General features: G+C 27.2%; 3 protein-coding genes across 4 annotated transcripts; 1 reads left to right on the top strand and 2 right to left on the bottom strand.

Moving 5' to 3' along the window:
* Positions 1 to 96: 96 nt before the first annotated feature.
* LOC124932490 (uncharacterized protein At1g03900) lies at positions 97 to 4,535 on the bottom strand. Of its 2 annotated transcripts, none has more exons than XM_047473128.1 (9): positions 4,390 to 4,535; positions 4,074 to 4,221; positions 3,808 to 3,839; positions 2,079 to 2,179; positions 1,644 to 1,716; positions 1,491 to 1,522; positions 1,136 to 1,226; positions 579 to 690; positions 97 to 496 (listed from the first exon to the last, which is right to left on the bottom strand). In XM_047473128.1, the coding sequence occupies exons 2-9, from the start codon at positions 4,194 to 4,196 to the stop codon at positions 221 to 223; spliced, it is 840 nt and encodes a 279-aa protein (XP_047329084.1). In that variant the 5' UTR covers positions 4,197 to 4,221; positions 4,390 to 4,535; the 3' UTR covers positions 97 to 220. The 2 variants fall into 2 exon arrangements, with proteins under 2 accessions (XP_047329084.1, XP_047329085.1); XM_047473129.1 differs by having other exon boundaries at positions 4,395 to 4,515.
* A 1,531-nt stretch (positions 4,536 to 6,066) lies between these two features.
* On the bottom strand, positions 6,067 to 8,513 carry LOC124931309 (protein COFACTOR ASSEMBLY OF COMPLEX C SUBUNIT B CCB3, chloroplastic). The gene is made up of 2 exons (XM_047471744.1): positions 8,390 to 8,513; positions 6,067 to 6,703 (listed from the first exon to the last, which is right to left on the bottom strand). Exons 1-2 carry the CDS (start codon positions 8,441 to 8,443, stop codon positions 6,215 to 6,217), a joined length of 543 nt encoding a protein of 180 aa, XP_047327700.1. The 5' UTR covers positions 8,444 to 8,513; the 3' UTR covers positions 6,067 to 6,214.
* A 1,171-nt stretch (positions 8,514 to 9,684) lies between these two features.
* On the top strand, positions 9,685 to 12,381 carry LOC124929962 (pollen receptor-like kinase 2). Its single transcript, XM_047470338.1, has 3 exons — positions 9,685 to 10,360; positions 11,105 to 11,713; positions 11,798 to 12,381. The coding sequence occupies exons 1-3, from the start codon at positions 9,685 to 9,687 to the stop codon at positions 12,379 to 12,381; spliced, it is 1,869 nt and encodes a 622-aa protein (XP_047326294.1).
* Positions 12,382 to 19,686: the final 7,305 nt, after the last annotated feature.

Here is a 19,686-nt window from a genome sequence, read left to right on the forward strand (position 1 = left end):
CTTGATAGTAGCTTCATAATCCCAAAACAGAATACATGGTTGACATTAAAAGTTCAATGTGGATAAATCTTAGGTGAAAAGGCATAAGAGATTTCCCCAAAAGATGTATAATTATACTTTCCTTTATAAAAGAACATCAACTTTTACAATAATTCTCAAACTTTGATACATCACCAAATATAGAAGAAAAAAAAGTCAGTAATTAAATTCCATAAGCAGATTAAGTTGCTACCTGAAAATCCCCGAAATCCTCATCAGGTAGACTTTTGTTTTCAATGGAAGGTACTACTTCATCATCATTTGCCTTATTCCAGTCATCATCATCAGCTTCCTTAGAGCTTGAAGGAGAGCCTAATGGAGTTGTTGTCATCGGAGTGGACCGAGAAGGTGGTGCAGGAGGAAGTGGCAGTGGTTTTATTGACAGAATCCCTTCTTTTTTCGTTACTTTTTCCTCCAGAGTCAGATTACTTACACCTTCCCCAATAGAACTGCCTTTCTGTGCATGTTAAACCATATCATTATATATTTAGACATCAGACATCTTTACGACATTTAAAGAAATTATGAAGCTTACTCACATTCTTTAGCTTAAGTACAATAGTCTCCCCCTCTTTCAGACTGTAATCAACTGATGATTCATTCTGGTAATGTTGCTCCATGTCTTCTGCCGTTTTCTTTTTCTCTAGGTACCTTTATTATCATAACAAATTTACCCAAAAGAAACTATCAATAGGAAATCAAATCGCTAATTCTTTTAGAAAAAAAATCGAAAAACTTTCATTACTACCAGTCAAGGGGAACATAACAATAATCCCTATTTGTGGTATGATCGACAAAAAATTATCTGTTTCTCAAACATTTAGGATCATAACCTAGATCCTGTGATCACCACCCAGACACACTTTTTTTATTACTATCTCAGTTTAGAAACGAGGCCTATAACTGTGAGTATCACGTCCGAAAGAGAAGACAAGGGTATTTAAAATAGCAATTCTAATATGGATTTTGAAGAAATGTGAGAACTATTATGTCATCAAAATTAGCAGTAGCAGAATGCTTAAAAAGGGTCTTAAGGCATCTCAATGATTGAAGAAGAAAATATAATGTAAAAAAATTGGGGGTTTTAAGATGGTACTTCATATGGTCATGAAGAGCAGCCTGGAAGTCATATGCCTGTGTTCTTTCCCTGAAACCTATGCCAATAAAAGCATGTCGAAGACGGCCATCTGCATTTAGTCAAGACGGTTACTTTCACTTTAGCATAAAAAAAAAGATAGAAAAACAAAAACATTATTTACACTGTGTTTTAACTTTTCTGTTTTCAAGTTAAAGTTTTGTATTGATTGAAATGTAACAAACTGTGACACGTCGCCGAATAACTTCATACAACATTACAAACTGTGAAGGATGAGGCTCGTTTGCAACATTAACTCTGGTTTCTGTTTTGAGAGTTAACAGAGGATGGAACGAATAACAAAACTGTAGCTTACCAATGTTTTCTTCTATACGGAGGACAAAATATCTGCAGAAAAAAAATGATTTGATGTCAGTTATACAAATCATAAACAATAATATTAAAAAAAACAATAATAACATTGAAACAACAGTAAATTCTTTAACCATGGGTTTTGACACTACACAACCTGCTACTATCAATTACAGCCTCCACTGGATGTGGTTCTCCATCTCTCAGGAAGGCTCGAGCATATAATTCACCTATTTAACAAACAAGAAGTTTAGTATCGATAACATTAAAATAAGGATATAAGTTCATTCTGCTTTCTGAAGTTGCATCAAAGTCTAGTTTTGCTTCATCAACTTGTGACGGGGTCGTTTAGAAATGGCACAAATTATTTCTCGCCATCAATTCTTACATAATCTCTACACAATTTGTACAGATCCTTAATCTCAATTCTTGCTAACAAAAAATTATGACGGGAAGTAATTTGAACCATTTTTAGAAGTTGTGGAAGCAAAACGAGTTCTTGATGTAAGTTCGCAAAGGAAAGTGAGCTTTTTTCCTTAGAAATTACAAAGACGTTACTCCCTATATGAAACAAAGAAAATAAATGTGTCACCTGTTGTTTTATCTTCAAGTTTGATAATGCACTCCTCTCCCTTGCTATAAACTTTCAGTGCCCCTTCCCATGTCCACTTATTAACATCCCATTCATCAGCCCTACAAAGATGTCAAACATGATGTTTTCAGAAAAAGCTTCAGCTGTTGCAGGGTATTATGAAACTTGCAAAATGTTGGTGACTGATGGATGATTTTGGTTTTTGGTCTTTTTTCGGCTGGACTTGTTGTACTGGGAGAGGAGGACTTCTCATTTGATCCTACCTTTCTCACGCACCTCGCTTACTTAGGGATTTGTGTTTCAATGTACTTGTTTAACTGGGTATTATGGGACCTTACAAGGAATAATATTTTTTATAGAGTGCTTTCCGGTAAGGAAATAGTGGGACCTTAATAGCAATATGACCAACTAGTTCTCTGATTCCAACTATACAACTGGTTTTATCTGTAATAGATAGTATACCATGAAACCAAATTTATACAACCTAAAAACATAAGGAGAGGATAATAAAACAACAAGAAAATAATCAGAGAGACGTGATAAAATCAATCCGTAAAAGATAGGATCAGAAGAAAACAAACTGGGCAATGGCTGAATGTCTAAACAAATTGAGCTTACCAAAGTTACTACTGACATAAAAAAATAATGGAGATGACAAATGGCACAGAGCAGGTCGTGAAGGTAAAGGACACAAATGCTTATGGTTGAAAAAAGTGGGTCAACTGTCTGAATCTGTGCCTAATTGAAATCCTTGTAGACAGATTTTGGGCCAGTGCACAAAAAAAAATTGTATTACAAAATCAACTATTATATTAATAAATATGAAGATGAAGTCAGGAAAAATCCTCAGGGCCCCTCTGAACACCAACTCTGGAAAAACTCTAGCTAGGCTAGAGCAATGTCAGAGCTTCTGATTCAGACAAGGGGAAAAAATGAGGCAAAACATAACAAGAGTAGACGAAGTTTATTCTAGTATCTCTCAATTGAAGAAAAATAAATATAATATTCGCATCACAGAAGATCTTGGAGAGAAAAAGGAAACAGCTATAGGGAGTGAAAAATACAAGATCTGACATTGAAAGAGATATGGATGGATTTAGTATCATTTATAACTTATCGGCCTAGAAAAACAATTTTAAACTAGAGATTCCCTCTGTTTCTTCCTTTTCTAGTTATTTACATCAGTTTTTGTGGCAGAATCAAGATAATGATGGAAGATTATTATACCAAAACTAAGAAAACCGACTTTGATAGAAAAAATTGTTATAAACCGTAAGTTGGGTTTGTAGAATTCAATCGAAAAAGGCGAAGACTTCCAGATTTTGAGACGATACTCAGATAAACTTCCTTCATATTAATCAAGCATTAGATCATCAAGGAACTATGACCCTATTTATAGAATTAAAACCTAATCCCAATCAAATACTAATAAAGAAGATAAATTTAAAACAATAACATAACTTTCCTAAACACACTAATAATAATAATCTAATACTTCTAATTAACCAATCACGTGTCATCGCATGACTGGTCCTTCGCATTCCTAATCTCTATTTCGTATGAAAATTGAGTTTATCTACCAATTACCATTGTTTAATGCAGTATTGTTAATGAGAAATTATCTCATGTCTAGCAATTCCAAACCTAAGTAAGCACTTGTTGTTTACTAGAAATGATTACAATTTACAAATCAAAGTTGCAAGGCCAAGAAACATAGAGCAAACCTAACCTGTATGATGCTGCACTCTTTCTGGGAGGTATCTGCACTAGTCAAGATTAAAGATCAGGAAATCAATCATTCAAATAGATTTAATCAGACCAAGTTGAATTGATAAGTTCTAATAAGAACATCTACTCTTAATATTTAATACTTATACCCAAACTATAAATAGATTGAATAGAATGAAAGACACAAATGTTGACATGATTAATCTACTAAAGTTAAGAAAAATGCAGTCGGTTGAAGTCATTAGACAATAGTGAAGGAGTAAGTACCAAATAAACATAACATTCGGGCACTTGAAAGAGAACCAGCTCCAGTTCTTCGTTGGGTTCGTTTCCTTCGACAGGATCCCGATCATTTTCTACCTCGGCACATTCCTTCTGTTCTTTCTCCATGATAGATATTGAAAGAGAGAGGTACCTAAATAATTACCAAATGTAAAAGGAAACAGATTTGAAGCGAGAAGAAGCAGCGAAGTGTAATAATAAGACAAATCGAGAAATGAAGAATGAAAATTGGTAAGATCCAGAAAATTGAGTCGATTGATTCATATGAGAGTAGACATCGCCATCGTTAGGTTGAGGTTACCTAACCCGATCAGATGAAGATTAATCTCGTTTCACGGCGTTGATTGATCGATCTCACCCTTTACCCTGCCTGATCAGAGTTCTTCAATAGCTCTTAAGGTGGTGGTGTACTCTTCTCTTGCTTCATACAATTTTTTTTTTTTGCCCTTTTGCTTGCAATTTGGAATTCACCTCTTAAAAAAAAATTAATTATATATCGGATAATGTACAAAGAAATTCAAGTTTAGGTCGGCTTAAAAATAATGAGAAAAATATTAATAAATATTAATTTTTATTAAAATTATATTTATTAAATAAAAAAAATAATGTATTAAAATTAAAATTTTAAAAAATTAAAGAATAATATCACTTACTTATACTATAAAATTTTAAAAAATTTAAGAAAAAATTGGTGACTTAAAATCGAGAAATTTAATGAAACGACACTAAAGATCACCTTATTTGTTATAAGTGTCAGCGCATAAAATTAAATGCGTGGGTGACACTTTTTTTTTTTTTTGACAAAAATGCTCCCGTTGCGAGACTCAACCTCCGGTTGCGTCAACCGGAATTTGCGAGACGCAAATTTTTTTTTTTATTAAAAAAAAATCGTCTCACGATTGCCGGTTGCATCTCGCGAATGCCGGTTGACGCAACCGAATGTTGAGTCTTGCAATGAGGGCATTTTCGTCTAAAAAAAAAGTGTCGCCAACACATTTAATGCACTCATAGCAAATAAGGTGATCTTTATTGTCATTTCATCACATTTCCACTTAGAGTCCTATATAGATGGACTGTGATAATCATTACATTATTTTTCATAAAGTATTATTTTTTTATTATAAGTCAATAAATATATTAATTTATTCTCAATTTCGATTATGCAAAGTGATTCATTCAGGCTCTTTTGGATTAAGATATTTAGAAAATTAATATTTGATGATAATTTTAATAAAGTAATATTTTTGTTAAATTTTTTTAAATTATATTAATATATAGTGATAATATAAATAAAAATATTTTAAAATATAAAATATTTTAATTAATAAATTTAGTGATATAATAATAAAAAATTGTGTGAAGTAATAATTTTTTATTTTCGTTATTGAAATAACTTAAACTAAACAAGACTTAGTTTAAGTATATAAAGTTTTGAGTTTCTTTTTTCCTATTCATAATTCTCATATTAATTTAAAATATTTTAAGTAAAATTTGATCTTGTGATTTTTATTCTCTATTAATCCCCTATTACATTTAGTTAACTATTCTTCTAAACAAAACACAAAAATTATTCTGTAAGAGCTCCTAGAGCATTATTAACTAAAAACATCATCATGTGATCAGTATAAGAATAGTATAAAAAATAGACATAAAAATTGGAAATTTAACCAAATTTAGAAAAATGAAAACAAAATATGGTTAAAAAAATATTAGTAGTGATTGTAGTAGGATTTGCCCTTCCAAATAAGATTTGGAATGTTATTGCATATCCATTTTGCTTTTTAACTAAATTTGACAAAAATATGTTATAATCAATTTAAATGTCATTATAATACTTTTTTTCTAATATTTATTCAAGTCATTTTAATTACTTTTTTTATATATATAAAAAATGACATGTTATTTTCATTTCTTGACTCAACAATACTTAAAAAGAGAAACAAATACACAAAAGAGTCAATAAGTTACCAGACAAAAATAAACTAAAACAAATAAAAAATATATATTGAATGTTATAAGCCTTAGATATTTCAAGTAGCAAAAATTGTACAAACATTTTCACTTTGAATATTGTAAGAACATAGAAGGTTTCTCTAACTCTTTAATGTTATTTTTTAAAAATACAACTAAACAACCTGTTGAGATAAAAGGACAAGCAAGCCCTGAGGACCGAACAATATTTCGTTCGTGAAACTGATTAAACCGAACCAAACAACAGGAGTTACATCGACTCCCCCAAGAGGTGGAATGAGTTTCCTTGTAGGAACTAGTATCGGCTCAGTTGGAGCAAACGCTACTACATAAGGGAACTTGTCGACAGGTAGCTTCGGGTACCATGACATCACTATTCTCACTACGAATAGAAATCCAAATGCAGATAGCAAAGGCCCCACAAAGCTGATAGCCAACTTTGCTGTTGATGGATCCAAATCAGCTAGTAACAAGTTGTGGATTATGGATACTGGGTCGTTCCAGCTGTTCTTGACTAATTCCTGACCGAAATTATTTGTTTTCTCAATGTCACATAAAGTTGTGATTTCCGTCGTAATACAATGTGCTCTACATTTTGTATTGTGGGAGGTCTGAAATCTTCTTGGGGGAAACTTTACCAGCTCCTAACAAATTATATAATTCAAAATATGATAGCAAAAATAAAAGGTTCAAACTGAAGCTTCTGTGCATATAACATCAAAAATCACAGTCTATCACTTAATCAAAAGAATTACATGGTTATTTCTATTTAGTTAATTTGATAATTGTTATCTAAATTACGTAGATTCAAATGAAATTAAGCTAAAATAGTTAAGGTAGAAAATCAGACTTATTTCGGTAAACTTAAGAAATATAGTAAGAACATACAAAAGACAAGTTTAGCCCATTTAATTAATCAAATTACATTACTGAAATAACCTTTTAAGTACTGTATCTATAATACTTCCACATGTTATCAAATCAATTTTTACATATCTAGTACTTAAATTCGGATCAACAAGTAGACTCATCACAAGAGTTAGGGTTTAGGTTTTAAAGACCAAATGTGCAGAGTATTTTCCTTTAAAGTATTAATTAGTCATGAGATAGATACTTAAGGTATACAACTTAGTTTTGATGACTTGTATAGGACTTATACATGAAATTATATGATTTGATCTTGAATAGAAAGTTAGTCTACACTTAACACCCTTTCATTCCTTAATTCGGTTGAGTTTCTCACTTCTTTATAGAATCCCTAATTCATTACGGTTTTGGAAAGATTGCTCGTAGGCGGGAGAGTGTTTCAATGACAGTAAAAAAGGAATGTAGGGTTTTCTTGAACCCCAAATAACAACTGATTCAGAGAGTCACATATGACTAGCCATAATTCGGTTGAGTTTCTCACTTCCTTATAGAATCCCTAGTTCATTACAGTTTTGAAAGATTACGTGTAGGTGGCGGGAGAGTGTTTCAATGACAGTAAAAAGGAATTTAGGGTTTCCTTGAACCCCAAATAACAACTGTTTCAGAGAGTCACATATGACCAGCCATAATTTGGTTGAGTTTCTCACTTCTTTAAAGAATCCCTAATTCATTACAGTTTTGAAAGCTTGCTCGTAGGCGGCGGGAGAGTGTTTCAATGACAGTAAAAAAGGAATTTAGGGTTTCCTTGAATCCCAAATAGCAACTCTTTCAGAGAGTCACATATGACTAGCCATAACTGGAAATACAGGAAAAAACAAATTGCCTGTGTTTCTGTTTCGAATGGATCTTCAAAGTTGTCTAGAAATCCAGTCAGATCCTTCTCATTTCCATGAACAAATCTAATAACCAAACAGAGGAATACAGACATATTTTTCCATTTTGAAGCAAAATCTTATCACTAAACGTCCTTACACAGCCTGTAACCTCTCTCTATATCTTTCATTCTTCCTTCTGCAACTATATATTCTCATTTTCATTATTTCCTCTGCAGTATTCTTCTAACTATATCATGTTCCTGAAGTGTACTATCATACCTAACCCTAGAATATTAGTATACAACCACCGATTCACTCTACTCTTTAATAGAGAGTCGAGTAAATAACTAACTAGCTAACAGCAAACCTAAGAAAGATCACCAAACAAATTTGCAATAATACAGCAGAAAATGTAAGATACGGTAATAAGAATAATGCAGCCTATATGAAATTATAGTGAAACATCATCGGATATTGCAATTAACAGGAAGAACGGGAAGAGAATGAAGGAGTAGGAAGTTGAACAAAGAAGAATTTCGTATAGAGCTAATCAGTATAAACCGCAGTGAGACAGAAGAGATTAGAAACCTGACGGAGAGAGATGATCGGCGACGATCCGACGGGATTCCCTGCCGTGAACATCTCGGTTTGCAATTGGAGAGAAGAATGGCACCGGTGCTGTTCTGTGGCAAAGCTGAAATGTATCAGCTCTACATTATCTTATTATTATTATCCTTTCTTCACATATCAATAAACTCTTATTTTTATTAATAAAAGTAAACATCTTAAACAAAAAAATTACAAATCGAACTAATTTGAGATTTCAAAAGAAGAAAACGTTAATACATAATAATAATAATAATAATATTAAAATTTAATTATATTTTGATTTAATTTTTAAAAATTAAATTTTTATAATTACATTAAAATCAAATCTCTCAAAATAAAATAAAATAATAATAATAATAAAAAGAAGGTTAAAAAAAGAAAAATATTTGTATACTTTGTTAATAACAATTTGATTTTATTATCAAAGTTTATCATTTCTAGTAAATTTAAAACTTAATTATTTATAAGTATTATAAATATTATTTGGTATTTTAGTATATATCAATATTTTGAAAATCTTATTTTTTTTTTTTATTGTATTAATAATTTTGGTAACGGCAGGGAAAGACTCAGGAATTAGAGTTTGGGTGGGCTTAAAAAAATTTGAGGTGAGTTTCAAAATTTTCTGAATAAAATTAGTGTATAAATGTAAGATTTTTATCATTTTTTTTAATAATTAAATAAAAAAATATTGAAATATATTAAAAAAATTTAAGAAATTAAATGGTATAATCAAATTTGAACCCTAAAAAAATATATTTCTTTTTTCGGAGTGGACTTCAGCCCACCCGAGACCCTACATAGATCCGTCTCTGGGTATCACTGGGTATCAGTATCTTACTTATCATTTTTTCGTTATCCTACTTTACTGTTTTTTTGGTATATAAAAAAAAAAATCGATATTTTTGATATACGGAATATTTGTAATTTTCTTATCCCCATGTGTAACAACAAATTTAAATTTTTTGAATTTGATTGGTAATTATAATATAATAATTTGAGTGAAAAAAAAAACTCATTTTCTTAATTTATGAATTTATTTTTGTACAATTAAATAATTTATAAAAAAATAATAGAGAAACACATCCCCAAAACAAACAAGTTTAACATAGCCGTTGGTCATCATCTCTGTCTATTCTTAGCATTTCTCTCTCTCTCGGTTATATCCCAAATCATAAAAATGAATCAAAATCAACACCCAAAAACAAAAATCAGCCACCTTCAATCTCCGCCGGCAGCATCCCGTAAGGGATTGCCGTGCCAACCTTCAAAAAATGGTCGTTCAACCCAACCCAATCCTCCCCATAATAATCACAATTCTAACCCATCTCGCCGTCGTCATCATCGTCGCCGGCGCCGACGCACCATCACCAGATGCCATATCTCTAATAAAATTCAAGAATTCCATGACCCACACAGACGTTCTCTTTTCATGGAACGCCACCAAGCCGCCGTGCACCGGCAAGAAATCGAACTGGGTCGGAATCCTCTGTAATGAAGACCAGCATGTAATCGGAATAAGATTGGAAGGGATGAAGTTATCGGGCGCCATTGATGTTGATTCTTTAAAGAATATACCGACGTTGAGATCTTTAAGTTTGATGGATAATAATTTTGAAGGAAAATTACCAAACTTAGGTTGTTTGGGGACGATGAAAACTATTTACTTGTCTAATAATAAGTTTTCCGGCGAGATTGATTCGGTTACTTTTGAACGGATGCGTTCTTTGAAGAAGCTTTATTTGGGTAATAATGGATTTACTGGTTTGATTCCTCTTTCATTAATTACTTTGCCTAGGCTTGTGGAATTGAGTTTGGAAGGGAATAAATTTTGTGGGGAAATTCCGCCGTTTATGAATACACGATTTAGATTTCTCAATGTATCGAGTAATAAGCTTGAAGGTGTTATTCCTCGTAGCCTTAGCAAGATTGATGCTACTTCCTTCTATGGTGAGTTTTATCGTATCGATGGTTAACTTCTTAAATATTTACGAGTTCGTTATAGTTAACTTTTGTTTGTTGATAAACAATTTGATTTATGCTAACATTTAATACACTAATTCGAAATCTAAATTGATCCGAATATGAATTAGCTATTTGGGTTTTGATTTATTTCCGATTATCCATTTTTTAAACAAATATATATTCTCAAAAAAATTTTTTTTTTATTAAATTATACTTTACTAGCTCACTAAGTTAGCTCATATTCAATTTCCACTTCATTCCAAAAAAAAATTATATTTAGTTAAAAATGAGATAAAAAATGTTTAATTAGATGTTTCAAACTATATTTAATCTTTCTATATAATTTTGTTTAATTTTTAAAATATTCGGATTGTCGGGTTGAGGGTTTATGGTTAATTTGGATATATGTGAGAATAAATTGATATTTGGGTCGGATCGTGGGTTGATCCGCTGGTAAACTTAAAACGATTAAAAATAAAATAAAAAATTATATCACATTTTTACCAAAATTTTTTTTTTTTCACGTTTTTTATATCATTGCACGAAATACATGCTAGTTCATTCTAAATTTAATATATATTAATCAATAAGATCATTTATTATCGATTTTATTCACTTACCAGTCACCCTAGTTGTATTTGGTGTCTCCATGAGATTTTGGACAATTGTATTTTTATTTTTAATACTTAAAAGTTATATCATATTAATGTTTACTATGGATGCATGCAGGCAATCCTGATCTTTGCGGGGCACCATTAATAAATAGTTGCAAATCCTCTAAGCTACCTCTTCTAAACACAATCTTGTTCATAATAACCCTAATTGCAGCCCTAGCTTCCATTGGAGCAGTCTTTATTATTCTCCGAAAAAAGAGAAAAACAACTCAAACACGAGCATTTGATGCACATTATTGTGCAAGCAAAGGAGGACGCGAAATTTTCTTCCCCGATAATTTTGTTACGCCATACTACACTTCTAGTATTCAAATACTCGAAAGATTCGAGACCGATAACTTATTGGGAAAACTAGTGTTTGCGAAAGAGGATCATGAGAAGTTTGAATTACCCGATTTGCTCAAGTCATCGGCCGAGGTATTGGGAACTGGTTACTTTGGAGCATCATTTAAGGCTGGTCTTCCTTCGGGAAAAAATATGTTTGTGAAAAAGTTTAAACATATGAATAATGTTGGAAGGGAAGATTTTCAAGAACATATTATTAGGCTTGGGAGATTGAGTCATTCAAACCTACTTCCACCCGTGGCATTTTATTATAGGAAAGAAGAGAAACTTCTTGTATCGGATTATATTAACAATGTTAGTTTGGCTGTTTATCTTCATGGTATGTATCACTTGCTTTTTCTTTTTTTTTTTGTGATTTTATGTGACTTCACTTCTCATAATTCAAATTTTTGTTATGTTTTAGGTAACCGATCATTAGACGAACCGAGTCTAAATTGGCCAACTCGTTTGAACATCATCAAAGGGGTGGCTAATGGTCTTCAACATCTATACAACGAGTTTCCAAATTTGGTTGTTCCTCATGGCCATCTCAAATCTTCAAATGTTCTTCTAAGTGAAACCATGGAACCACTTCTTACCGACTATTCCTTAGTCACCATGGTCAATGTCGAGCATGCACAACAAGTAATGATAGCCTACAAGTCCCCCGAGTACAAGCATCAACATCGTGTCTCTAAAAAGACCGACGTTTGGAGTCTTGGAATTTTAATTATTGAGATTTTAACCGGAAAAATCCCAAGCAACCACTTTCAACAACATGGCAATGGAATTGAATCGGATTTGGTTGCGTGGGTCCAATCCAAGGATCAAGAGGACTTTTCAGAGATCTTCGACGAGAATATGGGTGTGGTTGGAAAAGACGATAAAAAAGAGATGGTGAAACTATTGAAAATAGGGTTGGCATGCGCAGAATCCGATATGAATAAAAGGTATGATATAATGGAGGCGGTTAAGAAAATTGAGGCTTTGAAATCTAAAAATTTATAGTAGATGTTAAACAATGTTAGATTCAAATCAATATTAATCTTTCCATTCTTCAACTTTCCTTTACATTATTTGATATCAATTTTTAATTGATATTAATTTGTTTCAAATTGAAAATATTGGTTGAATGTAGAAAACATCAAAGTGAGACATTAATCATTTAAATATAACATTATATACACACAAAAAAAGCACAAAAAAATCTTCATAATTTGATACATATTCATAATGTCCATTTTCTTTTCTAAAAGTAAATATTTGTTTTTTTTACCTGATCATTGTAAGAGTGCATAAAGAGTTAACAAAATAAATAATTAGGTTACAAATAATAAGAATAACAACTCTAAATTTGAACGAAACACGTTATTAAACTTGTTAATATATATATAATTAATTTATATTTAGAATATTATTTTATCTAAATCAATATTAAAATGAGATATTAAAAAAATTATGAATATACATTTTCAAACAAGCTCAATATCTATTGAAATATATATATATATATATATATATATATATATATATATATTTCAATAGATATTGTACTCTCTCTATCACCTTGTGTTTAGCCTTCAATTTCGGGTACGTTTCAATTCTCTCTACGTATTTAATTATATGTTTTAAATGTCAAGCCTAATAGGCTAATCTAATTAGGTGTTGATCATGTCGGCTAACTACCCTACCTAAAAAAAAGTAATTAATAAATAATTAAAGCTTATCTTAGAAGTTTGAATGGACATCAAGTATGGATTTGAAGTGCCGATCCCTTTTATAAAATGATACTTTAATTTTGTGTTCCTGTTTAGTCTTATTTGGCCACTGTTTAGGCACGTTGGACATTACGGAACTTTAAATTAAAGTTAAGTATTATAATTGGTTAATAAGCATTTCTATATGTCCTAAACAAGGGTTGTCTCTCTTGAGACTTTCTTTGTAAGCTCTATTTTATTTATTATGTAGATCCGATCATATATATATTTATTTATTTTTAAAATGCAATTTGATTTGTTCCAACTAATGAGATTGTTCAAGATCATCATCTTGACTACCTTCATCTCTTATATTTGCAAAATTCTAAAATATGATTCATTTAATATTCCAAAATTTAATAGTATAGAGTATCAAGGGAAAATGTGATATTTTGTAATTTTAGATATTAATTTGTAAAATTCAAAGAGTACAAGTTTAGAGGCATTTTTAAACTTAAATGAAAATATAGGGATTAAAATATTTTATTTTAGATGCTTTGCAATTTGCATTTGCGCATGCTTTGTGATATATGTTTGCCACTTACTTAAATTTCCTTTTGTGGACACACATTAGTAAATGTTACTTTAATTTTTTAATATTATGTTTTATGTTATTTATTTGGACTTTTTACATATTTTTTTATTTTTCATTTGTTAATATATTTGTTTTATAATATAATGTTTTTATTTTAAGAGTGATAGGGGTAGGGAATTTGAGAGAGGGAATTGGAGAGAGAATTACGTTGTCACTACATCAATGGTTGGTTAGAAAAATGATAAAATGTGAGGAAAAAGAGAAGAGAGATAAAATTGGTTAATTTTTCAATTATGCCAAGTCATTCCCTTTTCTAAATTCTCTTTTCAATCATTTCTCTTATTTTATTCATCTCAATTATTATAGAGTAATGATATATACAGCACCGTTGTATAGCACTTTTATACAGTATTTATCTCATTTAGTAAGAAATAGTTTTCTTTTCCTTACTAAATGTCATAAGAACGGTATAAAGGGTGTTCTATATATATCTTAGTCATTATTATATAAGTGTATTTGTGTTGAGATCGATAAAAACTATAAATAAATGTCATGTCATTAGAATGCCTTTTAACAATGAGATTATTTATGAAAAATGTTATATTATTTTATACTTTTTGAAGTATAGAAACTTGTTTGCATTTTAATTGAAAACATAGGGACTATTTAAATTTTAGCTCTTTTAGAAAAAGAATTATAAACTAGATAAATAAAATCCACGTGGATGGCTTAGAATGTTTTGGGTCCCATTGAATGAAGGCAGCACATCACATTGTTTGTTCGTTTTTAGTTATTATTATTTGTATTTAAATAATAAATAATAAATTAACACGTTATTAACGTAAACAAATATTTGTATTTTAATTTTAAATTTTTATTTAAACTATTTTATTTTCTTAGTTATTTTCTAAGTACAAATTTAAAATAAATAAGTATTTGAACAAAACAAAAATATTAATATATAATAAAAAAAATGGATATTTAAGTATTTTTTTAAATCTTACTTCTGAAATTTAATATGTAATAATATTGTAATAAAATAACAACAATAATACTTGATTAGAGTGAATTTCCTTATTAATTAACTGTTTACTCATAGAATATTTATTATATAATAATATTTATTTTACAGTACAACAATCATTATGAATATTTTATAATTAAAGAAAAAAAAGTTTGATCTAGTTAAATGTTTATAATAATTATTATATGCTATCAAACTATTAAAAATAAAATTTGGTTGACTTGAAATGTATAATAAAAGATTAAGTAATTAATTTTGATTGTATTTTTCTAGAATACTATTATTATCACATTAATTAATAGGGCAAAATTCTTATAATATTTTTTTGACGGAACATTCAATTTTTGTATTAATCTTATAAGAAGTCGAACTCTTATTTTATATTATATTTTATTGAATTTTTTTAAAAGAAAAAAATTGTTACAATAAAAATATTTAAAATTGTTAAAATATTTACAATAAAAATAATAGCAAATACAATCATTTAATTTTTTTTATTATAATAGAAAATTAATACAAAAATAATAGCAAACACAATAAAAAAAATGAAATTATCACTATATATATAGAAAATGTGGTAATTTTTGTTATTTGTCAAATGGGGTTGTACACCCACCACATTTTGATACCCCTGTAATATATAACATTCTCAAATTTGGCTTAGATCTTTTATGTTACCATTCAGAATGATCGTAAGCTTGAAAACGATTCATATAATATTTTACGATAACGATATTTTGTTTCACCATAAAAAAATTATTTGAAATTATACGCACTTATATTATGTATTCTACAATAGTCATCCTTCTATATATAGATAGTGTTACAAATATCATGATATAAGATGCTATATTATAACATATTAACATATTTTTACAATTGTTAAAATTTATAATAATAAAATATATCATTGAGCTACAATAATATTAACAATATTTAATTAACCATTCATCACACAATATATATTTTCTTATTTTATGAAATTAATACAATATCAGTCTTGTTCCGACTTTTATCTCGATTTTTGACATTGAACTATTTCGGTGAATTATATATATATATATATATATATATATTATATTATATAATTGTAATTAATTTAAATAAAATGATATAAATATATGGTGAATAACTTTTGACAAATAAAAACAATTAAACAAACAGATATGGTGGATAATATTGTAGTACTATTATTAATGTAGAGTATCATTGCTTTTAATTATATATTGGTAATAATTGAACATTAATTCATCAATTATCATTCTTCTCTATTAAAAAATATTAATGTGTTTGGTTTGGACCTACACAATTATAGTTTGATTGACCTAATTCACTTTATATCAGCTATCTATAACACTAACTGTAAAATGAATTTGATTGAAATATCTATTCAATTATTGATCATTTTCAAACAATTAATTGGTCATATGCTATATTGTTAAAAATGATTGATTTTTTGGAATGACAGGTGTTGTTACAATTAATCGAATATTTTTATCAAATGGTTATAAATGTTATTGGAAGCATGCATGTTGTTCTTGTTGTTTGTTGATTTCAGCCATGTTATGTGAGTTCGTGATTATCCATTTATTTAATTATTTTGTCTAGCTATAAACATTACTCCATATATAATACTTTGTATAATTCATTTTGTTTAATTATTATGAGATTTTATAATCTCATCAAACGTACTAATACTAATACTAATACTAATACTAATACTAATACTAATACTAATACTAATACTAATACTAATACTAATACTAATACTAATACTAATACTAATACTAATACTAATACTAATACTAATACTAATACTAATACTAATACTAATACTAATACTAATACTAATACTAATACTAATACTAATACTAATACTAATACTAATACTAATACTAATACTAATACTAATAATAATAATAATAATAATAATAATAATAATAATATTATGGTGGATGATACACAGATCGAATATATCAACTAATATTTAGTAAAATAATACAGGTGCATAGTAACTCAACGATTGAGGTCACCTCTCACCACCTCAATTCACATCTCCAAACAAATTATGACTTATGCATCATTAATTCCCAACCTAAGTTCCTGTGTTCGAGCCAAATTATGACTTATGCATCATTAATCCCCGACCTAAGTTTCTGTGTTCGAGCCGGTTAGGTGACAAATTTTACGTCTGATTAAATGGTTAAGTGTGTTTGCAGTTAAATACTTAATTCACTGTCTTATTTTTTTTAAAAAAAAATTATACATCACCTCTAATTAAATATTGAATACTGAATTTAAGTGATTAATTAAACAAGGGTTAAGAAAATTTAATAAAATTAAATAAATAAAACTAAAGTATCTAAATTTTATGTATTTGATAGGTATCAAAACAGGGAAAAGCTACCATCTTCTCAGTAAATTTGTTGATTTAGATCTCGTTTGATTCAGCGTTTATAAGTCATGTTTGGACATTTGCGTAATAAGATGTTACAATAACTTTACGTAATAAGTTCATGCAAAAAAATTATAATCAAATATATTTTTTCATTTAAACTCAACTTTCTCTCAACTTCCTTTTTAGCGTTTTTTTTCCATCATTTTTAAATATTTATTTATTTATTTTCTCTCATCTATTTCATTCTTTTTTAATTATTTTATTTATTCTCTCATCTATTTAATCTCTTTTTAATTATTTTATTCATTTTATTTCATTTATTTCATTTATTCTATCTATTTTTAATATTTTTATATATTTATATTAAATTATTATAATAATAAAATATATTTATATATCTTAATATATAAATTAATTAAGAAAAAAATATAATGTAATATAATGTTTTTAATTTATAATTATAGTTTTAAAAATAAATTGACAATTAAAAAATTATGTCAGAAAAAGGAGTAAAAATATGAAAAAATATATAATAATAATAAATTAATTTCTTGACTTTACTATGATCAATTTATAATTTATATGACCAACTAATACATACCTCATGAATTAATACTTAAATATTAAAAAAAAAAAAAAAAGAATGAAGACAAAAAAAAAAGGTAATGTGTTTTTGAAACACGCAGCTAGAAATCACAACGTTTAATTAAGTTTAAAAAATATATTGATAAAAACTTATAAAAAATAATATATTTATATTATTTATTTTAAAATAAACTAATTTTTAGTTTAATTAATTTATAATATGAATGAATAAATTTACCTTAATATTATTAAATATTTATATATACATTTATATCATATTTTTATTAAATATATTTAAAATTATATATTTATATTATTTATTTTAAAATATGCTATTTTTTTAATTTAAGTCATTTATTAATATTTAAAATTATATATTAATAAAAAATTATATAAATTAATATATTAATATAATTTATTTTCAAATATATTATTTTTTAATTTAATTCATTAATTAATATTTAAAATCAAATTAATAAATATATATATAATATTATTTATATATATATAATATTTATTATTAAATAATATTATAAATATAAAAATAAATAAGCTGCCGTATAAGTTGAAATACTCGAGTTTAACTAATAAATAAGTTGAGATCATATTAAATATACCTGTGAACTTGTGAATAAACTGGCCTTAATAAACAGAATCAAATTAACCCTTAATAAAATGAGAAATTAATATTAAAATATATTTAAAAGACTATTAAACGGTACAATAATATAATTTAAATAATTTTTAACGATCAGAATTGTCGGGTATTAAATTATCTGGTTAAACTATGTACTTTAGTTTAATTAAAATAATTAAATAATTAAATAATTAAATAATTTTAAGTAATACTTATTAAATTGGCATATTTCAAATAAATAATTATTTAGATGAAATAATAACTAAATTTAGTAGATTTTAATTATTAAAAATAAAATAAATAATTATTCATTTTGAGCATGTTTTGATGTAAATTATTTAAATAATTTTTTATTTAATCAACTACATCATTTATTGAACCATATTGTTTAAATTACATCTAAATTAGAATTCGAAATAGAATTTAGATTGAAATTCTAATCCATAAAATTCACATTAAATTACAATTTAATTCATATTTTTTTTTATAAAATTAAATAATTATAATTGTTTATAAAAAAGAATATAATAAAAATAATTTTAATATATATTATTTATTTTATTAAAATATTGATTTCACAATCAATTAATACATCTCAATGTTTAAGAAAATTTTTAAGTTTTGATTTTCAATAAAAAAAAAATATTTATATATTAAAAATAAAATTATCACATGTTAACTTCTTAATTAAAATATATTATATATATTAATTTAAAATGTTAACTTACTTAACTTAAAAAAAGTATCATTTCAATATTTTAACATCTTAAATTAAAAAAAATATATTACTATTGAAAATTTTAATCGTATTTTAAATGATAAATTATTTTATTTGAAAATACACAAAAAATAAAATAAAATTTGAAATTACAATTACGATATAAAACAAATGGAAATTAAAAACTATAAAATTACACTAAAATTGAATTTAATTGAATTCTAATTTTAATTAGAATTCTTAATATTAAAGTGTCAACTTAAGAATTTGAATTAAACTCTCCTATTCCAATTTTAATGTCAATTCTAAAATTATCAAACACACCTTTAATTTATTATTTATAAAGTTTAAAATATTAAAAATAATATTATTTTAAATAATCTAAATAAATAAATAGTAGATCAAAATTTTTGTTTATTTATTTAGATTATTTTTTTTATCTTTTTTATTTACTTTTGTAAAGTAATGTTTTTTAAACGATTTTTTTTTTCATTTTTAATATATATGGATCTTTTAAAAAAAATAAAAAATAAACAAACTCTAAATGACATAAATGTCTAAAATTTTAATTGGGCAATATATAATATAGTCACAAAGTTGAGCTAAAATTTAAACTCTAAACAAAAGTAAATATGAACTAAAGTGACCGCACATATTAT

Source organism: Impatiens glandulifera, chromosome 3 (assembly GCF_907164915.1).
Source record: "Impatiens glandulifera chromosome 3, dImpGla2.1, whole genome shotgun sequence".
In the NCBI taxonomy this organism is placed as follows: domain Eukaryota; kingdom Viridiplantae; phylum Streptophyta; class Magnoliopsida; order Ericales; family Balsaminaceae; genus Impatiens; species Impatiens glandulifera.

Excerpts from the sequence above, each read along its gene's own strand:
- LOC124932490 (XM_047473128.1), bottom strand. The coding sequence starts at position 4,196 with ATGGAGAAAGAACAGAAGGAATGTGCCGAGGTAGAAAATGATCGGGAT. Across the intron at positions 1,717-2,078 it reads ACTTGAAGATAAAACAACAG|GTGAATTATATGCTCGAGCC; the intron begins GTGACACATTTA and ends TTTGTTAAATAG. Across the intron at positions 691-1,135 it reads GCTCTTCATGACCATATGAA|GTACCTAGAGAAAAAGAAAA; the intron begins GTACCATCTTAA and ends ATGATAATAAAG.
- LOC124931309 (XM_047471744.1), bottom strand. The coding sequence starts at position 8,443 with ATGTTCACGGCAGGGAATCCCGTCGGATCGTCGCCGATCATCTCTCTC. Across the intron at positions 6,704-8,389 it reads CGATCATCTCTCTCCGTCAG|GAGCTGGTAAAGTTTCCCCC; the intron begins GTTTCTAATCTC and ends ATAATTTGTTAG.
- LOC124929962 (XM_047470338.1), top strand. The coding sequence starts at position 9,685 with ATGGTCGTTCAACCCAACCCAATCCTCCCCATAATAATCACAATTCTA. Across the intron at positions 10,361-11,104 it reads TGATGCTACTTCCTTCTATG|GCAATCCTGATCTTTGCGGG; the intron begins GTGAGTTTTATC and ends GGATGCATGCAG. Across the intron at positions 11,714-11,797 it reads TTTGGCTGTTTATCTTCATG|GTAACCGATCATTAGACGAA; the intron begins GTATGTATCACT and ends GTTATGTTTTAG.